We start from the raw sequence: 21,326 nt of genomic DNA, 5'->3' as shown, positions 1-21,326 counted from the left end.
GTGGTGAGAGAACCGAGATGGTGAATGTCATGCTCACCAAGTACTTGGAATTTTTGTTGTCGATGATGTAGGCGTTGATCCTTGTAGCTTGGCGAAGAACTTGTTTGTGTATTGTTGCCCTTGTATCCTTATGGATGTTCATCGTGGTGCGGGCGTCCTTGTTGAAGTCCATGACGATTCTCCCATGAAGTGGTGGAGAGAGAAAGTCGCGTCCAAAGGAGAATTCGGGTAAAAGCAAATCTTGAATGGAAAACTTGGATTTGTAAATTTTGATATCGATAAAAAAATAAGCTCTCATGCAAATATGAAGCATCAAGTCCTTTCTCAAGGGGACATTTGGCAAAAATGGGGACAAAAAGAGTGTCGGTGTATTCAAAATTTGGTAGATCGGAAGTTTGTGCATGGAAAAGTTTCCTTTGCAAGTTGTCAAAAACGTGGTGTGTAGCATTGTCCCAAACAAATGGAACATTCAAGAGGAAAGTAATGGTGGCCAAAATTTTCTCAAAATTGCTATGTACAATGGCAAAGCTATGGAAACTTCTAGCGTGGGAAATTATGGTTGGCGTGAGCCGGGTATGAGTATCCTCAAGTTTCAAAGAATCCATTGCCATAGATGAAACGGAAAATTCAAAGGAGAGAAACTTTTTGTGTGAAGAGTGGCACAAGGTGCATAAGGTTTCTCTCACATGTATAACATGGTCCTTGAGATTTTTGGAGTGTATGATGATATCATCAAGACATACAACAACCATTGTGCCAACAAGATGTTTCAAGATATGTTGCATAAGACGCAAAAGGGGTGATGAAACATTGGGACAAACCGCAAACATGCCAAGAATTGTCGGAAACACACATGGGTGAAGGCTTTTATAAACATACCCGTTGGCATGAACATCATGAGTTGGATGATGCATCTCGTCCTTGCCATCGGGTTTGGTGTGGTGACCGGTTAGTATGAGTACGGTGCGGTGTTCGATCTTCTTGTTGAAATCCTTTTTAGGGTAGCTCTCTAGTGCTCGTGTCGTGAGCTCATGCTGCGTAGAGGTTGAGATTGTCGTTCTTGTACCTATACACACAATAGTCCAAACAAAAAGCGTGTGTGCATGGTAGATGAACACATCATCCATCATGATGTGTCATGTCTTGTGCACATCACCATTAGTGTCAATCAAGCTTTTATGAAATGCATGGCGAGTGTGCATATGGCATGAATGTGCATTTTTGGTATGTGGTAACTTGGAGTCATCAAAAGTTGAGAAGTCTATGGGGGTGTAACACCCCAATTTTTAATGAAAAAGAAAGTTAGAGAATTCAGAAAGCAAAATTTCAAACCAACAAAAACTTTTCTTTTGCATATAGTACCATGCATAGGACTTGTGCATTTGAGTGATATGCCATGATGATTGTTGTTACTTGTATCTTGATGTGCTCTAAAACCCTAGAGTGATCATATGAAGATCACCAACCAAATAAATCAAAGTGGAAGAAATTCCCATAATTGAAAAACCCTAAAAACCCTCACATATGCCCTATGGCATTTTTATAAATTTTGACCCTAGACCTATTTGGTCTTCACCATTAGTTGAATAATGTTACTAAACACTTATCACAACTTTTGGAACCAAGGTTTCACTTTTCAAATAATTTTCCAACACCTTTCCCACTCACATGTGATGATGACCAAATCTGCCAATTTCAGTCTGATCACCACTTTGAGCCCCTGCAATTCAATTTTCTCAAACCAATTCTTGCTAACTCTTTGCACCATTTCAAAGTCAACATCAAGGTGAACAACTTTGATGAAGACCACCCTGCCAAATTCATCTTTGATCACTAGCTATGCTCATCTAAAGTTGCAACTTTATATGAGTTCAACAATCTTCACTTAACCATTTTGGGCCATTTTTGAAATCCAATTTTTCCACCACCACCTCCATTCACCTCTGGTCATTTACAACTTATCTCAACACTCACATTTCAAAAACTTTCACCTTTTGAATTATTTCAAATTTGGAGAATTTTGCAATTTGCAAAATATGGCACTATTTGACACTATTGGAAATAGTGTTCTATACACACCAAACCTACACTACACTACCCCAAATGGTTCCCCTGCCCCCTTTCACCCTGAATGGCAACATTGAAACCCTAGGGAGAGAGAGAGAACAAGCAAGACATGGCCATGCCGGCCCATGCCGGCCATGTTCTTCTCCCCCTCTCTCCATTGCTTCTCTACACTGGCCCTGGTGCCCACACTCGCCACCGCACACTCCTACCTCACCCTAGCCAAGCCACGGTCGAGCTCGACGCCAACCATCGCCGGAGATCGCGCGCCGAGATCAGCCCTGGATGCCGCTCGCGTCGCGCATGGACGCCACTGGCCACGCGCCGCGCAGCCACTCCGCACTCGCCCTGGACCCCCTGTGCACACGTTGAGCACCGCAGTGACACCGCGACGCTCCCAGACACGCGCCCAGCCCAGACCCGTGACCGCCGGCGCCGGAGACGACGACTTGCTCCCGTACGCGCCGCGGCCGTCGTGGAAGCAATGCGACCCAACCAAGCCTCCCCCGACCAAGCTGTCGCTGCCGTTAGACTCGCCTGGACCCGTAGAGCATCGCCATGACCACGCCTAGCTCGACCAGCCGCCGGAGAAGCCGCGCCATGGTCGACCTTGCCACTGCCCCGCACCCCTTGCTCAATCCTATAAATAGAGCGTTCCCTGGAAGCAACTGAGCACACCACCTCACTTCCCACCCTTCACCACCTCGCCTAGCACCGTTAGCCACCTCGATCGTCGCCGGAGCAAGGCCAATCGCAAGCTCGGAGCCGCGGAAGCCCTGGAGAAATCGCCATTGATCCAGGCCACATCGAGCTCCGCCACTGCTACCAGCTGCTTCGCCGTCGTCTACACCTTCCCCGAGCACACTGCCATCCCTCGCTGTAGCCACGGTGAGCTCTCCGACCCCCTACCCTCGCCGCCAACCTCCCTGCCTCTCGCCGGAGAAGACGACGCACCAGCGCCGTCCGATCCCGATCTAATCCTACGTCCCACAATAAAACATACCGTTTCGGGTTTAAAAAGAGGCTGACAGGCGGACCCCACCCTGTCAGGCAGCCCACGCGGGCACAGACGCGTGGTGGGCTGGCCTTGGGCCTGTTTAAACCATTTCGGCCCGTTAGCTTTTCCCGCCGGCCTGTTTAATTCAAATTCGTTTTAAACATTTTCCAAACATTTTCAATACTGCCCAAACTTTGAAATTAAATAGTTTCCAATTGGCTAAACCAAATTTAGTGAATTTGATATTGTTGGAAAGCCACTGAAATTCTCTATCCAATGCCACTGGCCTCAGGGTCAAATTCTTGGTAGAATTAATGTGACAAAAATAACAAGCCAGGGACTTTTCCCTATTCAAATAATTCTTAAAAATCAACCAAAATAGATATTAAGTTAATTCCAACTCTAATAGCTCACATTTGACTTACACTAATTGTTTATGCAATAAAATGGTGTGGTCACTCTGCATGATCATGCCATGGTTTAATGAGTGGACATTTTGACTAGTTTAACTAGTTGATATTGTCCAAAACTATTAAAGTTAAATGGTGTGAAGTCTTATACTTCATTTAAACTTGTCTCACATGAATTCATGGGATGCTTGGACCCCTGGTTCCAAACTCTCTTATATGAAATTCTTGAGATTTAAATCAAATGTAGTATTATTTAAATGGTATGAGGTGATCCACCTCATTTAAATCATTCTACCAAATGATGATGATGGTGAACATTTGATTTAGGTCAATATGAGTTCATCCATGATTGTTGGAGAAATTAAATCTTAAGAAGATTTCAATGAGAGGAAATTATTTCTCAAGAACCCTATGGAAACTATCATTTACATATAGAATACAAATCCTATTTAAATCCCACAACCCATGCACCCTAGTTCATTTATGTGTGTGCATAGAGTAGTTTGTGTGTTTATTTGTGATGTGTGGAATAGCCATTGAATTAGTGAGTAATTATACTCGTATTCAAATTTAGACGGTAGCACCGGAGAGTACGCCGAAGAAGAAGGTTGCTACCAGGAGGAGGAAGAGGAACAGTTTGAAAACTACCAAGGCAAGCTAAATTACTATGCAAGCTTTTATTCTTGCCAAGTGCAAAGCCCCTTGGGGCAAGGCACCATGTCTTACCTTTTCTTATGTGAACCCATCCCAAGTTTTTACTTGTTTTCCAAATGATTTACTTTTATAGTTAACTTTGGTCAAAGTACAAGTTGGTTCTTAGAGTAGTGAGTTAGTCTCTTCCAAGCAAAGCAAGATAGCACCCCTCATGAATTAGAGCTAGTGCTAAGGAACTAAACCTGACTACTCTAGATGGGAACTTTGTGATTTTGAAAGGATTTTTAAACCTTGGAATGAAGATGCATTCCATTGAATGAGTTTTGAAGGTGAATATGACCAAGAGAAGATGGTGATTTTTGATAAAACATGATGTGGGTTTGAATGCGATACCTTTCCAATTCTCAAGTACCCCCACAATACCTGATTATGGGTAGGGCTTAACTGGAAGTTTATGCGTCTTAGTATGGGTTCCCTCTAAACAAGCGTCATCGGGGTTATGCCGAAAGCTGCCTCTACCACAAAAGAAACGATACGATATGATGCGAAATGAGGTGAATGTCCGGCCCAAGCCTGTGCGATTCCGGGTTGACAGTTGGTCTTCACTGGGAGGCCAAGCTCATGGGGAGAGGTGCTCATACTAGGATTCGTAAGTGAAAGGTTATGGTTGATGATCCGCGTACTGTGTTACGATTATTCGGGGAAATCCCGACGGATGAAATCAAATGTTGTGGCACAAGTGTGCAACCTCTGCAGAGTGTAAACCTATTCGAATAGCCGCGTCCACGGTTACGGACGGTTGGAAAGGCCATACAGTTTCCGATGTCATATCTTTGAAAATGATGTTGAAAGGTGATGGTGAATTGACTTGTGGTGAATTGAATTGAAATCACCACTTGAATGGTGGGAATGACACTAATGTTCCCCCTTGGGTTAGTTAGCACTTGAATAAGTTTTTCTCAAAACTTTGTGAACCAAAACTAGCTTTATGCAAATAAACTAGAGCTTAGCAAACCCTACTAGAATGTCTAGCACTTTTTCTTGACTTAGTTTGCGAGTACTCAACGTACTCACGGCTTTGTCCCTGGCTATTCAAATGGCCAGAGTATGAAGATGAACAAGGAGATGACCAGCAGGACGCCTACGACAACTAAGCGCCTTCCGACGTCAAGCGTTGGCCTGTGGACTAGAGAGTCCTTGTATCTTACGCTTCCGCTATGTTGAACTATGAACTTGTGTTTGTTCGTTGATCAATAGATCAACTATTCGTGTAATATGGATCATGTGATTCCAATTTGTAAGACTTATGGGTTGTAATGAATGATGACTGTGATACTTAACTATTATGCCTCGCAACAACAATATTCCTGGGATTGCGATGTATGACATAATAGGCATTCGGACTTAAAAATCCGGGTGTTGACAGGGGGCCATCTCGTGGACAATGAAATAAGCATTTTTGCATAGCAAGCATAAGAATGAGCAATTTGTGGCAATCTTGGATGCAAAGAGTATGGAGTATTGCAAACATGTAGGGCAAAGCATGCGAAATCTAATGTCATCATTGTTAACAACACATGTGGAAAAGCAAGTTGTTCTCATATTGTAATCAAGAGGAAACAATTCATCATGCGTCATGATAGTCTTCTCATGAACAATCAAATAAGCATTCTTGCATACCAAGCATAAGAAAGAGCAATTGTTCACAATCTTGGATGCAAGGATCATGGAATAGTGCAAACATTTTGGGCAAAGCATGCGGAAGCTAATTTCATCATTGTCAACAACACATGTGAAAGAGCAAGTAGTCCTCATATCGTAAGCAAGAGGAAACAAGTCATCATTTTTCATGTCCACGAGGGGGGTCATGGTCTCATCAATACCTTTGGTTTTACCTTGGTAGTCCGACTCATTTGATGTAGGTATTGTGGTAGTTGTATGCTCCACATGGTTGAAATCATCATCGTCATCGAACTATGGTGTGATGTGATCTTCTTGCACCATGTACATGCTCTTCTTGTCCATCATCGGTGCTTCAACATCCATGGAACCTAGTGCATCATGAGGAAACACAAAGGAGGGAGAGGTTAAGGTGTTAGCAAATGCGATGGCCTCCATGAACCTATCAACTACCTCTCGCAACTCACTCGGTGTCTCACTCATCTCCTCCAATTGGAAGCACTCAATCTCACATATGAGGTGGAAGTCGCTCAACTCACTATCGGTAGCACTCAAGTGGGCTAAGTGGCTCTCATGCTCACATGGGATTGGTACCAACTCATCAATCAAGCATATAGGAGTAGGCTCGATTTTCTCATATCCATATGCCTCCATTGGTGAAAGGAGAATCCCATGCTCACCCTTCTCAACTCCATCGCCTCCCAAGTCGTCCTCAAGCGGTAGCTCCATAGTGTCGTTGAGAGCTAGGCTCGGATCAACTTCACCCTTGAGTCGGCCTTGTTGGTCTTCATCTTGAAGTGTGGGCGCCATAGTGATCTTGGTGACTTGTGCATGTGGCTCGTCGACTTGGAGCTTCTTGGAGCTTGGCGTTGTGCATTGCCATGCCATGTGACCCTTGGCCTTGCACATATCACATAGGAGATTGGGACATTCCCGTGGAAGGTCGCCTTGTTGCTTTCACTTGTAGCATCGAAGTCCATAGGCATATGACGAGGTGGGGGCCATTGTGGTGGTGGCACAAGATGTGGTGGTCGCCTTATGAGGAAGGTCCTCTTGATATGCCCTCTCCACCTTTGGAGTGGTAGACACCCTATGATGGTGTTTGTGGCCTTCATGTCGAGGCTCTTGTCTCCGTGCATCATCACCATGTCTTGAAGGGTGTCGTCGAAGATCCTTGGAGGATGTTGGTCGATGGCGATCATGAGGTGGCTTGTGTCGGCGAAGATCATGTGGGGACGTATGTCGATGGAGTCCATGAGGTGGTAATGGTCGACGACTATCTTGAGATGGTGTGTGTCGATGACGATCCTCGGCATGCCTATGGCATGTTGTTGGTGGCGCCTTATTGAGCTCGGAGAGGAGTGTCGATGACGATCGTGTTGGGGACGCTCTTGATGATCCATGTGACGAGCTCGATGTAGATGATCATGTGTATAAGCACTCTCATGGTGGCGCCATCTTGGAAGTCCTCTATCTTCATATGTAGCTCCATTGGCCAAGCGGGGGGTACTTGGGAGCACCGGTGTTGTGCATGGTGGAGTCGAGGTGAGGCTCCATCTTGGTGTCGACGTCGTCCTCATGGTGGTGCTCCACCATGTCGTCCATGCGTGTTGAGCCATTATCGATGTAGAGCTCCTCGATGTCGTCCTCGTGGTGGTGCTCCACCATGTCGTCCATGATTGTTGAGCCATTGTCGATGTAGAGCACCTTGATGTCGGTCATGTCCGCGATGCTTGCGGAGCCATAGTTGGTGTCGAGCTCCACATGCTCTTCCTCGTCCACGGTGCTTGCGGAGCCATAGTTGGTGTCGAGCTCCACATGCTCTTCCCCATCTGCGGTGTATCCTCGGTGTATTAATTGAGAATTTTATTGTTTTTGTTGTAAATGAATCTACAACAAAAGATTTGTTGTGTAATCAATATTTTGTTGTGTTACTTTGCTTCAAAAAGTTGTGCAACTATTTTGCATGGCTACAACATTTTTCTAAAAAAATATTGCTAATCACGAATTTGTGTCATATTTTGAAATGTTGTGATTTTTTTTTTTGCTTTTTTGTAATTTTTCTAAATAATGATGCAAGATTTATTGCAAACTAAATGTTAGCAAGAGATACTGATTTGTTGCAAAAACATGACGATTAGATCCGTCGGATCAGCCAACCGATAGGGCTCACGTTTATAGATTTATAAGAAAATAATTGTTGCAAAAGAAGATATTAGCATTTTATAAAAAATAGTACAGAAAATTACTAGTATTTCCACTAAAAATTTAATTTTATGGAGCTAGCAACTAAATTTTGTGCATGTGAACGGCAGGAGACACTCCTCGCTCGTGTTGATGGGGTCGTTAATGGGGCCAGCCATGTTCTCACTAATGTCTGTATTGCAACCAGCACGTAGCATCGCACAGCATTGACAGAAGTGGCCCTTCACACATGTGCGTCACTGCGCCAACGTCTAATGCGTCAGATTGAACGACGCTCGACGCAACCGATTTTTCCACGCGAAATCGAGCGACCGACCCCCAGCGCGTCCCATGATATTTTCACTAATCCCGTACGGCTTGAACAATCGGCTGCAGCGTTGTGTATATACATGCACGACGCAGCGGAAGATGCAACATGCACCTAGCTAGCGGTGACATGCAGCGGAAGACAGTAGCTAGCTAATAAAACTCCCATCATGCAGCGTCGACATGCAGCTAGCAGAATAGCAGTTTTAAGAAGACCAATGAGCGCCCATTGATCGAGTTAGGGAGTTTATCTCTGCATTTCGATTGAAAAAGTAAAAGATAATCCATTCAAGTGGAGAGAAGGCATTCCAGGAGCCGAATGTGTCATACTACCTCCATTTCAAGGAATAAAGCATCACCTTTTTACGTGCTTTTTGTTTGACTAAAAAATACTTTAAATATATAGAGATTGTTTGTATGAAATTAACATCATTAGAAAGTGCTTTTCAGTACGAATCCTACGATGCTAATTACATATAATAAAATTAAACATTTATTGCTTAATTTTTATGGTCAAAGTTCGTCTTGAAATATGCGTGCGCTTTATTCTTTAAAACGGAGGTAGTATAAATTACGGAGTACGTAGTAGTTGACAACCGTATCAATTAGGACTTGGGTCCTGCAAGACCTGCGTGCGCCGCTTCCCTAGCTGCCGCTTATCCTGTTCAGTCCCGGTGGGCCAGATAAGCTGGGAGGTGGCTATCCCTGTCCCATCCCGCTTGCAACATTACGTACACTAACACGTTCCATGTCTAGTGACACAGAACACACAACGCAATGCTGCCCGGCGTGCATCCTTCAAGTTCTTTGATGACGATAGCATCGATCCTCCAACACCATATGCTACTTTTCCTTTTACTTCAGACTGCTCTTTCACTCTATTTTACTGTCGAGTTCTCGGGCGTCGATTGATGTTGATTCTATCACCATGATGTGACTTAAGAGTCAGTGAAAACTCCAGCTAACAAAAAAGTTCTCTAGAATTAGGTTCTTTGTAGCCGAGCTATAGTTGCTCAATTATAGGCTGTGAAAAGAAGCATCTGATGGTATCTGTTGGCTTTGGCGTCAACTTTCGATTTGCACTGCCTTTTGGTGAGGTGGTTAACTCAAAGTAACCATGCGTCGTTTGAGCAGTATAAACCATAAGTTTCAAATTAGTCTGCACATTAGCTTTTGATTGGATAAGGCTTTGACCAACCTTTATTCCATTAGCATATATATTTTCTCTCACATAAAATTTATATGATTAACCTAAATACCAGCGGAAAATATGTTCATTGCTGGAGTATGCACCCTACACTGGCCTCGGGCACTAAATACATCGGCACTAGCATGAAATGGCTGGGACCGTTGTTCAGGCGCTGGGATTTAAGAACTCCTCTAGTCTCAATAACCTCTGGCACCAAGAGAACTCCCTCTCACGAAATTCCTGATCTTTCAGTTGTCAGCTGTGATCTCCATCTAACACAGTAACTGCAAAGAGGACAAATAATGTCTAAGTCAATATTATGAATTTTCTGTTGTGGATTTTGAAAGAACGCTGTATTTATCAAGAGATAGGCACGCCAAGAAACACCAAACATGACACAGTAGATAATAACACAAAAGCATCACTGATAAACTTTCCAAAAAAATACATGAGAAAAAAAGCAGATAAAATGATCGGCAAGCATCTAAACTATGCCCTGAATTTGAACAAGACCATTCAGGAAGAAGAGAAGTCCAAGAACCTGAATCTTGGATGTTCAGAAACAAACTGTCGGAAGATTCAACCAGTGGAATATTATTCCATCACAAAATAGAGGACCTACTGAAAAAATACTTTTTTTCGAAATAGGGGACGTGCCCTAGCCTCTGCATCAAAAAGATGCATACGGCTGCTTTATTACCTACTGAAAAAAATACTTATCACACCTAAAGCACCTCAATTTGCCAAAGAAGTCGATCAACTCCCTAGAATGGAGGTATCGCGGTATCGGTGGGTCAAACAGTTGGCCTACTTTGCTCTTTAACTGTAGCAACATTCTTGCAGAGCAGCGACCAGCAACCAGCCATTTGGATAAAACAGTTGACAGAAACTGGCCAGGAACTTAACAACATACCTGTCAGCGCAGTTTAACACGTATTGAGAGCAAATGGTCATTTCCAGCCTGTGATGTCATACGGGCAATGCCCGCAGCAACTGAAGAGCGTGATTCCAGTGTGGGCTTCCCACATGCACAATCCGCTTCAACAGAGGCACTGCTCCAGCAGCAATTATTGCTGGGTGATTCTCTGGATCCATGCTTAGATTATACAAGACAGCGAGACTAGCTTCCAATACATCCCCTTCACTCTCTTCAAGCATTTTCACCAGTGGAAATATAACTCCAGCTGTGGCAACCGCTCTTGTGTATTCCACCACACCTCCAGATATTATCCTGTTCAGCTCTATTACAGCTTTTCTTTTCTTTTCAAAAGAAAATGAGGTCATCAGCTGCTCAACTAGCCTGGGAATAGTGTGGTAGATAGTTATCTCCATGCCTATACCACCAAAACTCCGATCAACCAAGCCATCCCTTGATTCTAGCTTAACGAGGCATTCTGTGATCCAATCCTTTGAGTGTAGGGGGATATTGGACTTGAGCATGCTTCTTAACAGAATAACAATTTTCACAGTATTTATGCTGAGAACAAAAATATCAAAGTTCAATAACTTCGTCAGTAACCTCAGAGTTGCAGCCACAGCCTGACTGACTTCAATCACAAGAGTCGGAGGCTCGTCAAGATTTTCAGGACCACCTATTGTTCCTGTTATATAGCGATGAATATTATGTCACAAAAGTAGTGCATATGAGATGACATTATTTCAGAGATTTTGAGTAAACACAATATCATTCATTTACACCAGTATTTTTTTTGTTTTACCATAATATTACTCGATAAATAACTTTAAGCAAAACATTCAGTATAAAAGCCACCTCTGATGCATCATTCTTACTAAAATACTATTTACGCTGTATCTACCTCAAAAAGTATCATTCGAGTTATCTGCACAGATCAATAACAAATAGCAAGTAAACGTCAATCAGGTTACAACACCAAAAGCAATAAGTGCACGATGACCGTGATGTTAGCTGAACTGTAGCATGTACCGAAAGCATTATTCACTTACGCCAAATAAAATACTTCAGATGGCAATCCAAGCCAACAGCTTTCCTATGACAACATAAGCACCCTAATTTAGGAAGGTTGCAAAAATTACTCTACCGTGGTATCTTTTGCTTGGTGTGAAAATTTATGTGCAGTAGATCTTTCAAATGAACTACTATCAACTCTCCTCCTTTTGATGATTTATTGCACTAGATTTAACCAGGGCCTGGAATTATCATTACTCTTGTCGATGGGTTATTGAACTCTTTACACGCACCATGCTTATCCACAAATTGCTTGGCACCTATTCCCCCCATCCCACAATATAAGACATTTCGGCAAGCTGTTTTAGCTTTATCAAAACGTCTTATATTGTGGGGCGGAGGGGGTACTAAAACTAAGAAAAGTCAGAACATTGCACCTAGACCATAGGGCATAACTCTCGGACAATTAAGTACTCAAACAAAACATTCTAACATAGAAATAAGTCAAAAATAAGTCATGTTTGCATCTCCATTTATAATTTTTGATGCAAAAATGAATCAAACTACTTACCACTAATAACCCCCATTTCCAGAACAGTTTCAATCACTGACGCAGTGCAAGAAGCAGTCATGGAAGTGGCATGTTGCTCAGAAGCTGCTAAATGCTCCAGGACAGTAGCACATTTTGCTTGCAAGCTTGGAGATGATTCCTTTAGAACTTTGGTTAAGCGTGAGATGACGTCAAAGTCAAAGATTGACTCGCTACAAACGAAAAAATCAGGAGTAAATGTTGTTGACAACATTAGTAGATGATATACAACACATATCAGGAAATCCACGTAGATGATAAAATCAATTGTTCGTACTTTCTGGATAAAAATAATGATACAATTATATGAATTCAAACTTTTCCAAGGAGGCTATTGAATCACATGCATCCTTCAGTTCAACCGAGAGTCCGAACTGATGGAGAAGGGCAGGGAATATATTTTCAACCCCCCGCCCCCTCACGTCTAGGCTCTACCGGAGCCTTAGACTGGAATCGATGTAGGCTGTAATTTCATTAATAGCGTGTTGGCCAGGTCTTGAACTACAGACCTATTGGTCACGATACCATATTGAATTGGATGCACTAACCACTTTAACCAAAAGTGTGAAGTGATGGAGAAACGGATATATTTCAACACCCCTCTCACGTCCAGGCTCCAGCAGACCTTAGAGATGGGGTCGGTGCATTAATAGTGCATTGGTCGAGTCTTCAACTGAAGCCCAAAAGTTTGAACTTCAAAACTAAGAGAAAGGGCTGGACATTATACTCCAATAGAGACGACTTCTCCACCAACAAGTAGTAAAACCCCCATCCATAGATAAGATACTTCATTTTACAAAATATTCCCATCCTTAGCTAAATGGCATTTAGTACTAAGAAATTACTATTTTTGTAGGATTAGAAGGTGAACCCCAAATCAGGACTATGTATTGCTGAAATGCCCTGGTTGATAAAATATATGGATAGGCTAACAAGTATTATGACATCAACTAAGGTCTGAAAACATGAATAGTCCATTTCATTTGTATCTCAAGACACCAGAGCTTGACCTCGATTTCAGGAGTACTGTTGACAAAATTAATATGAGTAGGATTGTTATCTTATATAGATTCTTCATGTGTGCATGAAGCGAAAACAGCACTTACTTACAGATAGAGGGGTAAAAACTAACAGATTTGTTGTGAACTTTGTAAATAAATGGTATTCAGGAATGTAAAAAAGATCAAAACGAACCTAGCCATCTCGTCTTGTTTCAATGATTTGTAAAATGTTCCACTGATCCCACCATCTACATTACCTTGACTGCGCTTTTCATCATTCACTATATCCTCAGATCCAGTACTAGCACTGTGATCTGGCTGACAAATTCGAAACAATGTAATTCAGGTTAGGTAAAGCACAATAAAGTACAATTGACAAATTGAGAAGCTTAATTCACCTCAGCAATCATGCTGGTCTCCATATCGAGTACTCGACGAAGTATATCGATCATCTGCATCACAGCTGTTCAGTTAGCACCTGCCAATACACAGGAAACTTAGAAAATTAAACAGACAATTAAAAGTTGTGACCTTCTCCAGTAGTTCTACTGGCGTATCTGGATCCTTCACTACATTTGCAAGCAGTTCTAGACCAGCTTCTCCTCTGATCATCTCACAAACTTTGGAACTACAAAAGAAAATGAGAAAATAAAGAAACACTGATTCTAGTTGGAGAAATATAGGTAATGCACTAACGCATAATCATAAACCTTTCAAATTTTTGTAGAAACAATAGTTGAGCATGTTGAACTCGTATCAGGGCTATATGCTATCTGGTAGCCGGTAGCCGGTATAGCGGCAGTCTGCTATAAAATGCTTCACTGCTATAGTGCTATACTATATCATCTTCTATGGAAAACATTCACCACTACAGGTTATGTAAGACACTTGACTTATGAATTTTTCTTTGGTTTGGTGGATGCTTAGGGCTTAGGAAAGGTGAAAGTTGTGGCGAGCTTTATGCGGGTACACACCTTATCTCTGCCATCCATTGAGAACTGAGCTATGGCTCAGTGGCAGGAGTTCAAGGTGCTGAACCCACCCATCCTGAGTTTGAATCCAGCGCAAAGCGCGGACTCCTTAGGGGTGCTATTCGTCCTAAAAATGCATGGAAAGGTTCATATCCTATCTAACAACGTATAGCCAAGGGAGGGGTCATTCCCATGTTGGTAAACATTTATCTCTGCCATCCATTGTTTTTTGAGATATAAAAACGCTGTGTAGGAAAAGGTCTTACGTCTTCCAATGCAAAGTTGCAAGTGGAGATTAAAATCTACCCCTTCATTTGAAAAGGTTAGTTTGGTCTATTTTTAGCCCTGCACAGTTCACAGGCCATCCCAAGGATTACAACCATGAAAACAACAGGCTTCTGTCATAGTCGGCAATTGACAACTGGGCCGAATCTTGTGTTCAATTTTACCACTCGTGCAGTACATTCCAGGAGAGGACTCTCCGTGTGAAACTGACCATGCTGAGTTGCTCGTGATGACCTAGCACACTGTGGTCGCCACGTCACAACAATAACACACTGCCACCAAGCAATCTGAAGGGAGTATTGGAGTGTGTGATACACCCCCCTTGGAAATGATGAGATGGCCCTCGTGGATAGGGAATGAGACAGCACCGAGGAGTGGTTTAGGCAGCCATCGTGATTGCAAGAAGGCGCTAGTGATTAGCAAGCAAGTTAAAGGACACAATTAGCCTTCATCAAGTAGATTTACGATAACGTAAACCTTTTTGTAGGGGTAGTGCCGAAGCAATACTCCTCACTTATTAATCCGAATAAAGCATTGGCAATTACTAGACGAATATCGTTTAATCTCAGCAATCCTACCCCTAATCCTGAACAGGTATCGTTTAATCTCAGTCGTCCTTGTGTTTCACTCAAGAAAACGTTTCCGCCTTGGGGGTCTATGGAAGCACAAGCCATAATGTTATGGTGTTATTTGGTTACTGGTTAGATAAGGTCCCTAGGCTTGGTAGAGGTGCCTTGACTCAAGTGTAGCAATGGTGCCTTCACAGCAGCAGCACCACATGGCAGGGAGAGTAGACAGTAAAACTTCAATAAATACATTTTTTGTATAAAACTGGATGTGTGCAAAGCACCGCCCACCTAACAGTCCATCTGCTAATTAAAGATAGTGAAGATCACCTTTCTAACACAAAAATCAATTTAATGCCCCTGGATACACCTACAAAGACCTAGTATCTTTAGAAACTTCTTTACATGGTATCCACTGAGTTACACTCAGTTTGGGTTTTAACCTGTTAATTGATCTGTTAGATCCGATGTACACAGACATATATGTAAAATCTAGGCAGATATCTATACAACTGAATAACTGAACTCACAAAATTAGTTAATTAGTCAACAGTCTAACCTATATGAAAACATAGCAATGTGTTGAAGTCGCAACACCCAAAACAAATGGATGGATTTCATATGTAAGCTGTACTCTAATCAATACTCCCTCCGTTCCATATTAGTTGTCGCTGATTTAGTGCAACTTTTTTACTAAATCACCGACAACTAATATGGAACAGAGGGGGTATTATTTTATATCATTGCTGCAAACATGTTTGATTTTGAATAGAGAGAAGACAATAATACCTGACACTTAGTTTTTCCAATGCATAAGCAGTTGCTTCTCTAACAGGTAGATCACTATGCACCAGCAACTGAAGTAAAGGTCTAACCGCCCCAGCTTCCTTGAATGAAGTGCGCATGTGTTCATTTAATGATGCATTACCAATTGCATTAGCAGCCTTTGCAATTGCAGAGACATCTTCAAGACCAATGATTAAAACTAGCCGTGCAACACCATCTACCCATGGTAAGATTGTATAGAGATCATTCCTTTGAGTTTCAGATTGTTCTTTCCCTTCATCGTCCAACTCAATAGCTCCAACACGTGCAAGAAATTGTTGATTAGAACGCCCTATCATAGCGTTAACTTTAGCTTCATCTGGTTCAGTTTTGTGCTCACTGACACTCAGGCCAAGAAGCAACTCGGTTGCACCATATTTTGAAGGCCGAGAGCTCCGCTGAATTTCAGAACCGTCAGGAAAAGAGGGCCATGAATGAGGTTGAGGTCTGAAGGCTTTATATGCAGAAGAGCCTACCAGAGGAACCCGGACTAGACCCTCCTCTACTATAAGGGCATGGTAATTATCATCCGCGGATAGTTCCAATAAGGAACTTCTAGCTTCCTTTCTGACAATTTTATAATCATCTTCTTTGGTTTGCAAAAGATGAACCTAAGAACAGTTCCAAGATTAATCAAAGGAATGCTAGTAAGGATATCTAAGCAAATGATATCAGGAGAATGTAATCCAAATAGACAAGCACTTGGTATTTAGCATGAAAGACTAAAAATATTAATTAACTAATGACAGTTGCCAATGCAGCACATGGAAAATTGATACTAGCAATAAGAGAAATTTATGCTAATAATTCATAGAATCGAGAATTCAACACCATGCTTGTGCAAAGATAATATGTACTTTTATGATACTCAGATCTATGTAAGTGCAGAACAGGTTCACATAACACTGCTACACATGTGACAATTTAGGCCTAAATACTCAGATAAAACAAATTATAAACAGTTCATCAGGAATAACATGGTATTGCAATGCCATGAAGCTTACTAGTTTGTCATGGTAATAGATATTCATCTTCCATTTAAGTTTACCTCCCCATAGCTTGGAAAAAACTCAATTCATGTGTTACAAAACATGAAATGAACTGTATTTTTGTTCACAAGGTTAACTTGAGATTTTCTTTAAGATGGAGTACCAATATCTCATATTAAAATATTAAGACTTCTTCATTACAGAGTTCAGAGCATTTAACAAGACAAACTATAACAACATCATTGATGAAATACAGTGTAGATAGTTCCTGCAGAGTTAACTTAATGAAAACATGTGTGAACATGACTTTTTGTTTAACAGAAAAAAAATGAACTACAACTTACCAGTTTCGGAATTACGCCTGCTTCGACCAGATCTCCATGATAAGGGTGACTTAAAGTTAAATTTGATATGATACCAGAAGCAGCCTCTTTGACTTTTATATCTTCATCATCTAGGAACCTTACAATCGGTATTAGCATATCACTCCCTAAAATCTTGTACCGCAGATTTTCATCAGTGGAGAAGTTCCAAATGGTACACAGACACTGCTCCTTCATCTGGAAAAGAATATATGCCTGGATAAGTCATAAGGTAATTCAAGATTCTTTCAAAATGAAAATTTTCTGCCTAGCTATCCATTGTTACCATCTACCAAGCAAAGCCAGAAATGGACTGAGCTGTATCTTTTTGCAGCTAATGTGACTGGAAGGAGAAAATCTTCGATCGCTGGTGGTTATGTTTGCAGTTACCTCTGGGGTTATCGTAGATTTAAGGAGCCGGCTAAATATTTCTTCCATTGCTCCACTCTCAATTGCCACATCTCTATATAACTTCACTGAAGTTATATTATGCAAAAGGCCTGCCGCTGCTTCACAAGCACGGATGGACTCTGACTTCAGGAGGCCGATGATGAGGGTGATACAACCTGGGAACTGCATGATCTCATCGATGCACTTCTGCCCACCAAGGGAGTAATGCCGGAGTGTGCAAATAGCATGTTCCCTGTCAAGGGCGTCATTGTCCAAGCCAAGCATTCGAACAAATAGACCAACATATGCAGATCCTGAGCTTGCGGTGCTCTCAGAACTACCAACATCCTAACAGAAGCAAGGAAGATTTCTTTGATGTTTCAAACCACAATAACTCCAAATGAAAGTGTATGCAGAGAAAGTTCGTGATGAAGATTCAACATTGGTAACTGCTGAAGAAGTACAGGGACATACATGAGAACACCAAGATGCTAACACAGAAGACTACAGGAGGGCTAAATTTTAGTTGTTCGTGTACTTCAACCCACAAGCTCAATCAAGAATCACAAAGCAGGGTTATCTCAGATATATAATAGCCATCTCATGCCATTAGAACTGAACAGTAATTCCCATACAATCACTTGTGTTCAGTGCTCTCACAAGGAATATTTTGCTTTGGGAAGGCGGTAGAGGTAGAGGATGAGTATAAAATCCTTTTTGGGTGCGATATTGGGACGTTACCATTCAGATATTTGGGAATACCAATTCATTTCCGTAAACTTAAGAATGGAGAGTGGAAACCTGTTGAAGATCGTTTTGAGAAAAAGCTGAGTAGTTAGATTGGCAAGATGTTATCATATGGGGATCGCTTAGTACTCACTAATTCTGTCATAACTAGTTTACCGATGTTTATGCTCTCGTTTCTGGCATTACCCAAAGGGGTTAGAAAGAGGTTAGATTTTTTTAGATCGCAATTTTTTTGGCAAAGCGATGGGCATAAGAAGAAATATAGACTCACCAAATGGGATATTATCTGTAGACCTAAGGATCAAGGAGGGTTAGGAGTGGAGGTGTTAGAGTTAAAAAACAGAAGCCTACTAAGTAAATGGTTATATAAACTTATCAATGAGGATGACATATGGCAGGAGCTGCTACACAAGAAATATTTGAATTCTAAATCTCTATCTCAGGTTACAGCAAAACCTACTGACTCTCATTTCTGGAAGTGTTTAATGAATGTCAAAGATGACTTTTTTTCGAGAGGATCTTTCGTGGTAGGCAATGGCTTGGGTACACGTTTTTGGGAGGACAAATGGTTAGGGGATAAGACACTAGCTGAGGAATATCCAACTCTGTACAACATAGTGTATCACAAAAATGTTACTGTCAATAGTGTTATGAATAGTACTCCAACGAACATAGGTTTTAGGAGGACTTTGAACCCACTTAATTGGGACAGATGGGGACAGCTTGTATCGCGTTTAATAGCAGTACAACTAACTGAGCAAGACAATGTTTTCAAATGGGGTTTAACGGTAACTGGTATCTTTTCGGTGAAGACAACGTATTTGGATCTGCTTAATGGACATATTGTTTTTCTAAAGAAGTATATTTGGAAAATAAAACCCTGAAAATTAAAATTATTATGTGGTTCCTTCATGAGGGAGTAATTCTTACAAAAGATAACTTAGCTAAAAGAAACTGGAATGGTTGCGACAAATGTGTTTTCTGTGATAAAAAGAAACAATCAACATCTATTTTTTTCGTGTCCATTTGCCAAGATGATCTGGAGAATCGTTTTCCTGTCTTTTAATATGCCACCTCCAACAAATATTACAAATTTGTTTGGGAATTGGCTTAATGGAGTACCAAAGAAAGAAAAAGGCCATATTCGAGTTGGTATTTGTGCTATGCTTTGGGCAATATGGAGGGTTCGGAATGACTTTATCTTTAACAAAAAAAAGTTTCCCATCATTTTTGCAGGTAATTTCTTTGGCCACTCACTGGATCCATATGTGGTCCTTCCTACAGCCGGCGGAAGAGTGTCTGGCTTTGGATACTAGGTGCAATCGGTTGGTGACGGTAGCACAGGATTTCTACAGCCGGTGCGGCTGGAGTGCTGATAGGTGGCTGACATGATGTTGCAAAGGCTCTTCATGTCCCTGCCTTTTTTCTTTTGGCTCATCTTTGTTGAGACGTTATGTGATCCATGAGATGTTTTTGTAATACTCTGAATAATTTTTCTTTAAAGTAATAAAGAGTCCATATGCATCTATTGATGCAGAGGCTGGGGTTCTCCCTTTGTCGAAAAAAAAACAACGATTTGACACGAAATGAATAATATGCAGATATGGAGCATTTATAACTATTACTTTGATACCAAGTAACCCTCAAAATTCAGAAAATAAGAGAAATTACATTTACATATACTATGGAAAAGGGAAAATGTTGCTTGCGAATTTACTGGACAATAACTTCATTCGAAAAAAAAAGAGGATAATAACTAGAGCTAGTTCATCGATAACAACTCTCCTCCAGCCCGTTCAAAGAGTTATTTCGAATCATACAAACAGATATGACACAAAGCTACATGTCACTGTTCGATCCAGGTCAAGGTCGCCAAGTTTGTGGCTACAGCCTGAACTGGCACCCATGAATACTACACTATACTAGTAGCAATAAGCGTCGCAAGCAAGTGAGGAGCTAACCACAGCTCCTTCGGGATAAATGAAATGTGAAACTCTTAGTAGAGCATATGGATAAATGCCTTGAAGGGATATTGTAAGATGACGAGAGCTTTACCTGTCCAGCGCCACCATCAGCGGAGGCGAATGCGCTGGCCAGGAGGCGACCGCGAGAGCGGCCGGCGGCGGCTAAAGAAGGGAGGCGGCGGAGGTGCAGCAGGACGCCGTGGTGGTGACGGTGGTAGCACCCGAGGCTGGAGACTGCGGGAGAGGCGTGCTTCGTCGGTGAGGTGGCGGCGAGGGCCGGAAGCATGGCGAGAGTTCTGGAGACCGGAGCAAAAGCGAGTGTCGCGTCGTGTGGTGACGATAGGGAGATGATTGGGAATTTGGGATTTGGAAGGGCTTTTTTTTTTTTTTTTTTTGCGAAACACATTGGAAGGGCTTTTTTTTGGAGTAGTTTCGTGGGCTTGACAGTACACTGTCATTTCTCTAAACCGGTCCTAAAAGATCCGGCACTCTCCAAGACTCTCAGTGCTTCAAAACTCTTCCTTTTTTTAGGCTAAAACAGTGGGTTTCCCCGCTGTATATTTTTTTATTAATAATAAAATAGAAAAGTTTAAACTTATTATAAAGAGTTGGTTGAGTGCAACAACTCAAAAGAGCAAAAGCATTCCATAGGAGAAAAAAGAAGGACTATCTAAACTGCTCTACCCAGGATCCCTTATAGGATTTCCTTTTTGCCTTATAAATAATGAGGGCTATTTCATCTTTGAATTTCTTGTGACATCTATTGATGCTTGGTGAAATCGATTTGAAGATGAAATCATTTTTGGTGATCCAAATTTTCCACGTGATCAGCATAATAATTTCCATGAAAAAAGGCTTCGCAATGGCAGTCTTGAGGCTCAATATCGTCTCTTGGAAATTCAAGTGGGTCCTGGGCTGTAAAGACCATGTAAGGCATAAATATTGCCAGCAAAGGGTAGCAAAAGGGTATTGGAAGAACGGTCTCAAGCTGCAACCCACACATGACATAGGAGTAACCATCTAGGAAAAAATTCTTTCTCTGGAGCATGGCTCTAGTATTAAGCCTATTATTTGTGAGCAACCAAAAGAACACCTTACGCTTTTGCTGGCAGCAGCCCTCCCACATCCATTTTAGATCAGGGATAACACCATTATTTTTCATCATGTTCTTATAAATTTGGGGGACCTTATAGGATTTGCTGGAA

General features: G+C 41.7%; 1 protein-coding gene and 1 long non-coding RNA gene across 4 annotated transcripts; one reads left to right on the top strand and one right to left on the bottom strand.

Moving 5' to 3' along the window:
* Window positions 1-9,487: 9,487 nt before the first annotated feature.
* On the bottom strand, window positions 9,488-20,490 carry LOC127323544 (uncharacterized). 3 transcript variants are annotated; one of them, XM_051351655.2, is made up of 10 exons: window positions 20,213-20,490; window positions 17,411-17,758; window positions 17,003-17,218; window positions 15,634-16,280; window positions 13,554-13,650; window positions 13,421-13,474; window positions 13,216-13,340; window positions 12,004-12,194; window positions 10,419-11,097; window positions 9,488-9,789 (listed from the first exon to the last, which is right to left on the bottom strand). In XM_051351655.2, the coding sequence occupies exons 1-9, from the start codon at window positions 20,405-20,407 to the stop codon at window positions 10,475-10,477; spliced, it is 2,496 nt and encodes an 831-aa protein (XP_051207615.1). In that variant the 5' UTR covers window positions 20,408-20,490; the 3' UTR covers window positions 9,488-9,789; window positions 10,419-10,474. The 3 variants fall into 3 exon arrangements, with proteins under 3 accessions (XP_051207615.1, XP_051207614.1, XP_051207616.1); XM_051351654.2 differs by having other exon boundaries at window positions 10,419-11,106; window positions 20,213-20,489; XM_051351656.2 differs by lacking the exon at window positions 17,411-17,758 and having other exon boundaries at window positions 10,419-11,106; window positions 20,213-20,489.
* Window positions 15,742-18,189, top strand: LOC139838508 (uncharacterized). Its single transcript, XR_011755554.1, has 4 exons — window positions 15,742-15,856; window positions 15,998-16,187; window positions 17,168-17,252; window positions 17,355-18,189. It is a non-coding gene; the product is annotated as an uncharacterized lncRNA (long non-coding RNA).
* Window positions 20,491-21,326: the final 836 nt, after the last annotated feature.

This window comes from Lolium perenne, chromosome 3 (genome assembly GCF_019359855.2).
Source record: "Lolium perenne isolate Kyuss_39 chromosome 3, Kyuss_2.0, whole genome shotgun sequence".
Classification (NCBI taxonomy): domain Eukaryota; kingdom Viridiplantae; phylum Streptophyta; class Magnoliopsida; order Poales; family Poaceae; genus Lolium; species Lolium perenne.
This window is presented reverse-complemented; position numbering and strand designations above follow the sequence as displayed.